Below are 11,925 nucleotides of genomic sequence, written 5' to 3'. Positions count from 1 at the left end.
AGAGAGTATTAGAGTGAGAAAGAAGGAATTTTGTTATGTAATTTGCTATACTAACATTGAATTGGGAGATAGTTCTATTTACAAGGCTAATGACAGCATCACTTGCTGTTTCTTGTTTTGCTTGGGGCTAAAGGAAAAGCCACCGTCATACCAATGTCCACAGAACGTAAATAACGGCTATATTTATTTTTTGTGCTAACCAAATCCTTTTTCAATATCTTATCTTCTTAATATCCCCATGAAAAAAGAAAAAAGAAAAAAAGTAAGATATACTACCGTAACTCCTCATTGGTCTACATGTTTGGTGTCAATGAGCGTTGCTGGACTCAAACTCAAGCACCATAGGCGACATAGATGAGGTGCTTGACCATTAGACTCTCGCACCAAAATTATGTAATGTCTTATTAATCTATTGTGATTGTAAATCCATTGCAAATCCTTTATCCAAATTGTTAATTAAAAGAAATCAATGTGAACTCATATAATTTATTTGAACTTTCGATAAGTCTCTATTATTAACTTAAAAAATGAGGAAATTTTATTTATACGGTATAAATGATATCCCATCATGTGAACTCAAGAGATATTTGCACTTTATGAATGGTAAGTGATATTTTGTGTTTGGGGCTAAGAAAGATGGTTTTAATTTCAATTTTGGGACCAAGCTATGTTATTGACTTTATCATTTGTTAATTGTCAAACAGGATATATAGTTCTTTCAAAGTATTTAACTCGTATATATATAGTTCTTTCAAAGTATTTAACTCGTATAAAGACAGATTCTCCACACACACACACACAGAAGCTTATATAAAGACCGTACTCATGTTATAATATGGCTAATTTGATAGGCACACAATTTTTGGGAAGAAAGAAGATATATTAGAGAAAAGAAAATAGAATTTTGGTTCTTTCAAAGGAATTTAAATAAAATAGATAGACTGCTTTGAGGGAGTCCAAACTCATATAGGTTCTAATTTTTGGAGAAAAAATGCCGAAATCCTTATTCAATAATATTTGACCAATCCTATAATAATAATAATAATACTTGACCAACATAAAAAATAAAAACAAAGAGTCAACAATGTTTACATTCTAAAAACAAGGAAGAAGGAACCAACAACTCCCAAACAAAAGACAAATATACAATCAACAACTTCTAGTCATGGGACTCACTTTCACATAATCTTCTACTAAAAACTAGGACACAACTAAACCAAGTTGACTCCTACTACCAAGAATTACAGACGACTCTAATAACAAACTCCTATAACACATTGACAATGACTCAACACAATTAAAGGGAAGCATTATCCCATTTCCACACGATCTAAGAGGACATAATTCAATCCTTGCTTCAAAAAGAAAAAAAGACCTAATTGAATCCCATAACATAGAATACCATCATCTATATGGATAAACCCCTAATTCTACAAATAGTGTAGTTTCACAACAATAATTAAACTAATTCAGGACCCTTTTTTTCTCACCCTTCTTAATTTTGCTATTTGCATGCAACAGCACTAAGTCACACAAACTCATTACATTTATTGCCAGGACTTGACTTACCAAAGGACATTTTGGAATCAACATAGGAAGAAGATTTAAAAATAAATAATTTAATAAATAAACTTCGATCTGTAGTGAGTGAATGGACCTGAGAAAGCATCAGCTGATTTGCAGGTATGATATTCAAAAATATGGGTCAAAAATCAAAATAAGTCTATATTAAGCAATTGAAAGTAGAGAGCCAACAATAAATTTGCAGGGGACAAGAAATTGCATTAGTTTTGGGGGCACATCTGTATGCATACACATGCATTTTCTTTTTGATCCCAAAAATATTTCCCTACCTAAAAATTGGTTACTCAACCTAGGAGGCCTAAAGCTCTAATAAAATTAAATGCAAAACCCCAGTTGACACGTTCCAAATGGACTGTATAAGGAAGATGAAGTTGTCAGCTAGAAGATGTTGAACTACTCCACTCCCATATAACTTGGTAATGATGTTCTGTATCTGCATTCTTAGAAAGATCTTCTCCCTGAGGCGGGCAAATTCTTCTGAAGACAGCAATCTGGGAAGCAAACCCTGGTTCCAAGTCAGCAGATCCACCTACCCCACTGAACTCGACGCTGTAATTGTGCTTTGCAGCTAATTCAGTCGCCCAGTGGTTGAACTGCTCTCTAGTCCACTCAAATTTGTGGTCATGGTTGCGAAATTTACAGGATTGTGACTGGGTTTTCTCATCTGGATCCTCTTCTTGGCTTGGTGGACTAGATTTCTGGAGTATCACATTGTATTCATAGTTTGGAGTTGAAACAATAAGAACCTTTGGACAAAAATAACTCAGCACAACATCTCCAAACAGACATGCCTGCTCTTCTTCCATATGCTCAATAACCTGTAATTCCAAAAATTCATCTGTCAATCAGGACCAGTAAGGAGCCAGTCTATTGATTTGGATGAAAATATATAGCATATAATTTTCCATTGTATTTGCCATTTTAAAGGCAGGAATGGAAACATTTCAACAGCTAAAATAAGGTAACAGAAACTATGCATTTTAGGAAAAAATTAAGTGAATTGAGAAGGGTAATAGAATACCTCCAAGCAAGTGCCAATATCAAACCCACATAATCGGGAATCAAAATCTGTGATGGAACCATCATAAAGAATGGCAGAATTGATGCCTATATTGTTGCTCAGTTTTGAGTGAAGAATCTGCAGTACTAACAAGAATCAATATCCTCAGATAAAGCATGTGGTTAACTGTAAAGGAATTTAACATCATGGTAGAAAGAAAATACAGAGATAAAATCCACAAACTTTTACATAAGGGAGAACATTTTATTTTTCTAATTTTTTTTAACAAGGATGAAAAGGTTTTATTCTTAATGTATACACCATGCAAAACAGATGGATGAAATAAAATGCACTCAAACCAAGGAAACAAAGTCAAAAGTATCCTCTAAATATCTGCAACCTTTAAATTGGTTATTTTTTCCATCAAAAAAAAAAAATTTGGCAAGTGTTCAACTCTATGGCGTATACATCCATTTGGTATGACATCAATTTCCTAAATGGAAATGACAAGAGGTTTAGGCTAACATCAACAAAATCACTCTCATAAGAAACCAACAACCATATATTGGCATGCATTCCAGCATGCCTAGTGTTTGTGCGTGTCTATAATATATATATATATATATACACACACACATTCAACAAAGGACCAACATTTTCTTCGTAAGGCTCTCAATGATTAGACTGGCCAATTAAACAATGAAACCAGTACCCTTGAACATAATCAAGGTGTTTAGCAGAAAATCTGACATTATGCACTCCACTAGGTGATAAACCTAAGATGGGCGATCATTACTCAAAAGAAAATTTTGGGATTTAACAAGGAAATTATGCAGAACTGAGCGGCTGTAAATGGTTCATACCTTTGCTGCACGACCAAGACTCTTCTGTGAAATATCAACACCAACAATTTTTTCCAGGGCAGTTGGATAATTTAATAATGAATCCAATAAACTACCAGAGCCACATCCAAAGTCAACCTGAAGATAAAACAGAGATCAACTAAATTTAACATATCAGCACTGAAAATTCACAGATGAGAAATGCTTGCATACCAAAGTAGTGGCACCAGATTCTTTGATGTGTTGCACTGCATATTCCACACGTTGCTTTGAAAGTGGAGGGCTGAAAAGAGCCTGCTCCATTCTGTCTTCCAGAGGTTCTGTTACCTGCAACAATCTAATAGAATACTCCAAGCAGCAGGATTCTGCATGTAAGAGAACAAATAAGACAGTGCACAGTTAGTTAGATCTTAGAATCAATACTCAAAGTAAAATAAATGAAAGAAAATAGATAGGCCCTTACTACAGGTTGGTAATCAGTTACAAATGAAATATGTCAAAAAGTTCATTCATAAGTTGCCACATACATAGAATTTGTTATATTTCTCAAAACATGTTCCATTATCTTAGAGAAAACAGTTTTGAAGGAAAAGAGAAACTGAAAGAAGCTGTTTCCCTCATTTTTAATCATGCATCTCTTGTTGACACTAGTAATAAACCAACATTGCTGTATTGCCTCCTTGCAGAAAAAAAGGAAGTACTTTTCATAATCTCCTACCAACAAGGAGCAATGAGAGAATTCTCAGTGTGCAGCTTTTTAAGATTTGACCTTCTTTTTCACCACTCAGTCAAATGATTTCTTTTTTTAACAGATGCAAATGTTTAACAATGTCAGCCAATCAACAGGGCATGACCAAGCAATTGCATGCCTTCAACATAATGAAACCACCTTGCAATCAACTTTGAAACTGAGAATGAGAACATCAATATAAAAATTCAGATTGTTAAGAATTCATTGATTTCATAATTACAAGTCAGATTCATGTAGCTACAATGAAAGGATAGGGAAACTCACTTGAAGATAACAATGAAAGAGTCCTTGCAGAATTAACAGCTGCAGCTAAAATAAATTCTTTAGGGGGCAACTCCATTTTAAAACAAGCAGACTGACCAATGGACATCAGAGTCACAGCTGCTTCAAGATGGGGAATCACTGCTCCAACCCCTATCTCAAACTCAAACTCCGGATTACTTTCAAGATTTTCTTTCATATGTTCACCTTCTGTTACCAAAAAAACAGAATAACTAATACATAACAAGGACCCATTGGAAGGGAAGACACCAGAATCTGGTCCCTCAATGTTTAAAGATTGAACTCCTTGTTCTGGCATAGTATTTAGCATACTCATAGTGTTTGGTTCTAGAAATTTGACCCCTTCAGTCTCAGTGTGGTGAACAGTATGAATTGATCGAGACAACACAAACTCCTTAAGAAAATTTTCATGAGAAAATTGAACATCAAGGTCATTGGCAGTACTATTTAGCTTCTCTGAAGGCAAATCTAGGTCCTTAAAATACATGTTTAACCATGAGATAATTTTAAAAGAAGTGTTCTGGATGGAATCATTCTGCTTCTTAAACGAATCTTTGGGGGAACATTCTATAATCAAATCCTGACTCCTCGAAAATATTTTTATTTCACATTGATAGCTGACTGCTGATTCAACTGATTCCCTAGCATCAGTAGAAATAGCACCTCCACTTGCACGTTCTGTGTCTTCTTCAGATGAGTCTGTAACCTTCAACTTCTTACTTGATCCAGGTGACTCAGACACTGCTTTTAAAGGAGTACTTATACTAGAAAAGACTGGTTCAGATAGCCTATGCTGACGACAGAATGTAAACAGGACATCTCTTGGCAAAGAACCCCTCCAATTTGTTCTTGTAGTGAATGCCAAAGGAAACTCTGCTGTTAGTACTGCTTCTCTGGACAGCTTGTAAATTCCACTTGGTATCTTATTTATGAGCATCCTGAAATCCATCTAATTATGACTAATTTAGGCAAGGGTGCATGTTTACACAATAATTCAGCAAAAGGCACAATAGCTGCACATGTGAAACTTACTTCCCACCTTACTCTTTGACAAGAAGGCCAAAAAAATATGAAAAAAAAAAAAGGGAAACCATCAGAGGTTTCCAAACAACTCCAACCTCTTGGAAGGCTTCACAAAAATGGTGATCTCCCCTATGATTTTGTAATTTGTAATTGTTTATCATTTGCACAAAAATAAAAGTAATTAAACGGTTAATAGAATAATCATAATGCTAAATATTAGACTCCACCCAACTGAGAGACAATATTAACGAAATGGTACTCCAAAAAAAAAAAAGAGCTAATTAATTATAAAGAGTTAAGATATGAAAAAAGTTAGAAATGGAGACAAAAGTAAAACAGAACATGTATCATAATATACTGAAATGGCATGAGGAAATGAAAAAAGATTCATATGTTTTGTTCAGACAATTCACCAACAAAGTATCCATGAAACATGATTTGTGGAATTTAAACTGATCATAGAGCAAACTGCACAAAAGTACTAAATAAATGCAGATTCTTTATGCTTCGGCATTAATTTGGATAAAACATAACGATCAAGTATCATTTGGAGTTGGCAAGGCAGGTTCTATAAACACAGGGGTGTAAGAGTTTGGAAGGCATGTTACGGTCAATGTATAATTAAATGACAGTCTAGGCAACATCCACATTGAATCTTTTTTAGATTTCTTAGATTTGTTGAATTTCATATTGTAATTGGTTAGGATTAGTGGGTTACACATCCTGTGTAATCTAGCAGTCCTTCATTTAAGTATAAAATTATCATTTTTTAAATCACTTGAAAAGGATCAATATGGTAAAAAAAATCAATAAAATACATGAAGTCAGAAGAGACCTGTAATATGATTGCACGGATACATCTTCATAGAAAAGGTCTTTAGACCTCCAAGTGAATCCAATGGATGCCAAAATTGCATCACCATATATATCTTGACTGGACAAATAACTTGCCCTTGCATTTAATGATACTTCAGAATGAAGAGCTTCTTTTGCATTAGTATGATCTGATGATGGCTCTATCAGATATGACTGATGAGCAGCAAAGTACAATCTTGTCTCAGAAGAAGCTTTACCAATAGCCCTGTTAAAAAACCAAATACTGGATTAATACCAAAAGTAGGACTCAGATATAAGAAAGCCACTTTAAGTATTGAAAATTTCCTTCCTCCTAGGCTCTGCTATTAAATGGCTTCGCACTACCTGGAGATCAGAACCTTTGCAGCATCTGTTAAATCAAGTTTTTTGGCAATAACATCCAGGTAATACCCTGTTGAGGAAATATCAAGAATCACAAGTTCAATGGCCTTTTCCTGTGAACATGGAATATGTATGGCTTCAACTAAATTGCTTTGTGGGGCACCAGATTGTTGGTCAACCAATGACTCTATAACTTCAGGAGGGTATAAATTTTTCCTCCAAATTGAAAGCTGCCCCTCAGAAGTAGCAACAAGCTCAGGCAATCTTGAAGCGGCCCCCATAATCAGTGGAATAACCAAGAATGGATTTGATTCCACCTTTGGATTAATGCATTTGCAAAGATTGTTAAGCCTTGAATCATAGACAGCCATGACAGAAAGCGGAACCAACCCACAAAGATCACCTTCTCTCCCCAAAGCTGCTCTTAAGTGACCACTAAGGGGGTGAGGTGGATCAGATGAGAGGAACTTTACCATGACACAAAAGCAACACAGAAAAGGTCAGAGACAAAATATATACCCAAGGTAACATAGAATTTTATTTCCAAAAAAGTTTGCAGCAGGATGTGTTTATATTATAACATCAATGAAGGTTTAGAAAACAAAATGAGCCTATAGAAGTCATCCTCTATCTGTATAGTTGCTCTAAAGTGAAACCTCGCAAGACAGATAAATTAATTATATCAATGCCAACATAGAAAAGCACAGAACTACATAAAAATCAAATCATGGTAAGGCTCCATAAAAAATCATATAAATGCTTAATTGTCTAAGTAATTTAATAAGCAATCCATCGGCATGTAAAACTCAGGGAATAAGAAGAAACGCAAAGCAAAGTAGTCAGGGATTCAGATTGCCCCCCCCCCCCCCCCCCAAAAAAAAAAAAAAAAAAAAAAAATCATGAATACTAGTTACATGACTAATGGCATGTTTGGTACACAAGAATAGATTCAGAAATGGAATAACTATTCCTTTGTAATCACCATTTAGTTGTTTGGTTACGGTTTCATTACAGGGAATAGCTATTCCTTAGCAAAAGGTCCTTAATAATTATTCCCTAAGTCACGTAGCTCAAAAAAATTGAAATTCCCCAAAAAACAATTGTTCTCTCTCACTATAGTCAGTAAGAGTAAGATTAATTTCTTCAATAAAAAGGTAACATTTATAATTATTGATTGTTATATTTAATTATTAAAAAAAAAACTGTTGACAAGTATAAGTCTAATCAATTGTATTATGATACAAATATTAATTAAGAAAAAAAAAATTACAAACTCATTTTTCCATATGTATCAATTTAAATTTCAAATATGTATTAAATTTTTTTTTTTAATTGAAAATGTATTATTTTTTCACCCCAAAAAAATCAAACTTGTTTTATATATAAACTTTTTCAAGTAAGTGAATTTGTCATTTTTTAGATTTTTTTTTTTTATAAGTTTCCACATGTGAGCTTATTAGAATTTAATATTTAGGGGAAGTTTTACTTATCAAAAAAAATATATTTAGGGGACGTTTTAATCGTTTTAGACATTTATGGAGGTAAAAACTTTGAACAAAGGACAATCCTTTTTTTTTGGTAGAAAGGAAATTCAATAAAACTAAAGAACCAAATGAGTTTCAGGACAAAGCCTGTTACAAACTCACCATTCAATCCGAAAGATAAAAATCTAACAAGTCCACTGGTGGACCATCATACAACACAAAAACAGAGGTTTGATTGAGTCCCAACCTCGCCAAACTATTAGCACATCTGTTAGTTTATTGATTTTACAATCATTTTATCATACATAAGCAGATGTTAAGTGAGATCCACAAAGAAAACAATATAATTATATAAGAGTATTTTAGGAAATTTGATTGGGATATGACCCCATTCTATCATCAAATCAAGCTATACCAAACTATGAATTACATATTCAGGATTTTATTCATTTGTTATCACCAACACATGCATAGGAATAATTATTCTATTACAGCTTCTTGGATTATGTGTAATACTTACTCTTATTCCTAAGTAATTATCATTACAATATTAGCAAACATGCACTTTTCTAACAAACTATATATTAATTAAAATAGAAACAAAGTTAGCTACTCTTAGTTATTTGAATTCCAAAAATTAATGAGGGTACAAATCCCTGTGTAGTAGGAAAAGAAAGATTGAAAAAAAAATATATATATATATATATATATATTAAAAAAAACTATTCACAATTTATTGCCAATTCAAACCACTAACCTCATTTGAAAATAGATATGTGAGACGTTCAACTAATAAATCTGATGCTTCCTGCGGAGTGCGACTATCAGTTGAAATTTGGATGCCTAGCTGCGGAAGAAGAAATTTAACCCCCAAAAAAAGGACAAAAATGGTTATTACCAAGTGTTGTTCCCACAAAAGTAGATATCACAAGTGAGACAACATATGAAGTACTGGCCAGACAATGAATAAGAAAAATAGCAGTGGTAATTAATGGAAAGGGCAATGAACAAAACCTTCTCTATAGCCATCTCTGCAGCAGATTTCTCAGCATCCTTCTTTCTCTTAAATATTCCTGACTCAATTGTAATTTCTGGTAGCTGCAAGATGCAGCGGTAACGACAGGGCCCTTTCTGTGGGATGGCCAATCCTGGGCATCCCTTTTCAGAAGATTCCTGTACTTCCTCTACCTTATAGCAAGCCTTGTTACCATACTTTTGGGATATAATAGCTTTAGGTGTAAGGTTTGTCTTCTTGACCGCATCAGCCAGGGATTTTTCATTTTCCATCACTAACATTTGAGCATTTGAATATATAAATTACCAAATTACAAATTTATCACATAAACAAAAATAATATCTCAAAGATAGTTGGTTAAATTTCATTAAGGAAAGGGGTGATATATATAGGATTAGCATCTATTTGGTAAGTAGTATAAAGTATTAAACTATTAATGTAGACACTGCATTTTGGATACGGTTTCTCACAATTAACCAAATTTATTTATAGCAATTAATATAGTATGAAAGGGTTTTTTTTTTATTATTATTATTTCTTACTGAAACAATATGAACTTTCTTCTTGCAAGTCAAAAAATTTCCCTAACTTATTTTCCCTCATAAAAGAAATATCAGGAAAATACAAGCATAAAATCCATTATATATAAATAATATATATATATATATTCACTAACACTAAGGAATGAAGCAATAAAGTCAGAATTTTGATAAATATGAAAATGTGAGAAAATTTCAACAAAACCCCATCAATTATTTCCTCTTTTTATGTCCCTCAATTTTCTCAGCAAAGTTAGCAGTAGGCAATAAGCTTCAAAAGTCTTCAAATAACTTGCATGGTGATCTTATATAAGAAAGACCCAAAAAGATTTGATTTTGAAAACAAAGGACATAACTTTAGGTAATTTTAGCAAATGGGTCTGAAACCAAGCAATGCAGTAAGCAATTGGAACAACATTAGACTGAAAATTGAGCAAGAAAAAACTCAATGGGTTTTCATCCAACAAGTTAAAAACACAGAAACAAAAGAAAAAAGAAAAAAAAAGCATAGATTACAGCCATACCTAAACATGGGCAATGGGAAATTGTTCAGCTTTTTGGGGTTTGAGTTGAGTGTGATGTTTGTGTTTGTGTTTGTGTTCTGTGGGGTTCTGGGCTTTTGGGTTTACTTCTTATAGTTCTTACTGGGGGGTTTTTGGGAAAGCAAGACTTTTTAAAGAGAGTTAAGACTTAAGACAGAAGGGGGCACTGAAGTGGAGTGAGAGGGAAAGGTTAGTGAGTCCAATCGGAACTTAACAAAAAAAAAAAAAAAGTCACGCCTTTTCCGCTCTCCTTGAACGTGGCAGTTAAGGAGTTACTTTTTCTTTTTCTGTTTTTTCTTTTTTTAACCCCATAAACTAAGCCACAATTTTTGTCCGGAGTGATAGATTGTGATCAGTCGCTTTTACTTGTAATATCACATTTTGCCTTACAACTTATAAATTATCACACGGATAATATTGCGGCAAAAGTTGTGGATTCGCTTGCGCTCCCTCATTTCACCAAAAAAAAAAGCTTGTGCTCCCTCTTTTTTTTCTTTTTTCTTTTTTGGTTAAGGTGAAGGAAGGAATTTCGTTTTTTTCGGTTCTATTCTCTTTTCTTTTTTTTTTTTCTTTTTTCCTTTTTAGGAAAATAGTGAAGTGCACGTATAATACATACAACACTTAAAAATTGTGCGGTCAAACTTCAAAATTCTATGTAATTTAAAAATGAGGAAATTTTGATAATTTAACTGAAATCATATAATTTGTTTAGTTTAAAATAAGCTAATTTAACCAGTTGAAGGTTGAAACCCACCATTTTTCAATATTTATCAAATTTCTTTTTTCCTTTCTTACTTGACAAACTGTATTTTAATTCATTCTTTCACTACTAGATCAAATCATCAAATTAGGGTGGGAAAAGGATTTTTATTACCTAAATTTTTAGGTAATATTATTTAAAACATTCATTCTTTCATAATGTATTAATTTTTAATATATTCCACACAAAAAAAATATTGAGTGGTAGAGAAAAAAATAAAATGTCTATATTTCTACTATTCATAATTCGCCATGTGACAAGTTGTGTAAAATATTAAATATTAAATATTTTCCTCTACTTTTATTATCTCCCTATGTCTCCCTCAATTTTGAAACATAGTATTAAACTTCTTAATAAAGCTTCCAGTTGATACAAACCACTCGAATCTAGAAGCTGGCAAAAAAGAATAAAATAAAAGCAAAAGAACATTATTTGAGATGCCAACTAATTAACAAAGTCTCATATTTCAATACAATAATTATCGAAACAAAGTATTAGAGAAGGAAAGATTAGGAAAAGCAAACCAAGTTCAATGTATTTCTTTCTCAAAAAAAAAAAAAAAAAGTTCAATTTATTCGAGAGGTGATAGTGTAAAAATTCTATTTCTATTTCCTTTCCTTTTGTAATTTAATCTAAAAGCAGAGTCCTTTTTCTCCAAAAAATTATAAATAAAAAAAATTCCTTTCCTTTTCTTTTTCCAGGTGTCGTTTTTTTTTTCTTTTACAAAATTATATTTTAGAACCTAAAATTTAGAGGGTTCTACAAATAAAGCCTTAAAATTTTGAAAATAATAAACTAAACCTTCAAATTTAAAAGATACAACAAATTAAACCTTGAGTCCCACAGACACTCACAGTCACACCATTAGGCATTAGCTCTGACATTACATAAAACAACTTGAAATTT

At 32.8% G+C, this 11,925-nt stretch overlaps 1 protein-coding gene across 1 annotated transcript; it reads right to left on the bottom strand.

The window, feature by feature from the left end:
* Window positions 1-1,703: 1,703 nt before the first annotated feature.
* On the bottom strand, window positions 1,704-10,410 carry LOC142636427 (small RNA 2'-O-methyltransferase). The gene is made up of 10 exons (XM_075810667.1): window positions 10,242-10,410; window positions 9,178-9,452; window positions 8,921-9,010; window positions 6,683-7,146; window positions 6,318-6,563; window positions 4,442-5,397; window positions 3,640-3,791; window positions 3,448-3,564; window positions 2,606-2,722; window positions 1,704-2,402 (listed from the first exon to the last, which is right to left on the bottom strand). Exons 2-10 carry the CDS (start codon window positions 9,448-9,450, stop codon window positions 1,959-1,961), a joined length of 2,859 nt encoding a protein of 952 aa, XP_075666782.1. The 5' UTR covers window positions 9,451-9,452; window positions 10,242-10,410; the 3' UTR covers window positions 1,704-1,958.
* Between the last annotated feature and the right edge of the window lie 1,515 nt (window positions 10,411-11,925).

This window comes from Castanea sativa, chromosome 5 (genome assembly GCF_040712315.1).
Source record: "Castanea sativa cultivar Marrone di Chiusa Pesio chromosome 5, ASM4071231v1".
Taxonomy (NCBI): Eukaryota; Viridiplantae; Streptophyta; class Magnoliopsida; order Fagales; family Fagaceae; genus Castanea; species Castanea sativa.
The sequence above is the reverse complement of the archived record's forward strand: the minus strand, read 5'-3'. Positions and strand labels throughout refer to the sequence as shown.

What these genes read in the sequence shown, in the direction of transcription:
- LOC142636427 (XM_075810667.1), bottom strand. Translation starts at nt 9,450, where the DNA reads ATGGAAAATGAAAAATCCCTGGCTGATGCGGTCAAGAAGACAAACCTT. An exon ending in CAGAGATGGCTATAGAGAAG is followed by an intron (nt 9,011 to 9,177) that starts GTTTTGTTCATT and finishes CTTCTTCCGCAG; the next exon opens with CTAGGCATCCAAATTTCAAC. An exon ending in GCAAAGGTTCTGATCTCCAG is followed by an intron (nt 6,564 to 6,682) that starts GTAGTGCGAAGC and finishes GTTTTTTAACAG; the next exon opens with GGCTATTGGTAAAGCTTCTT.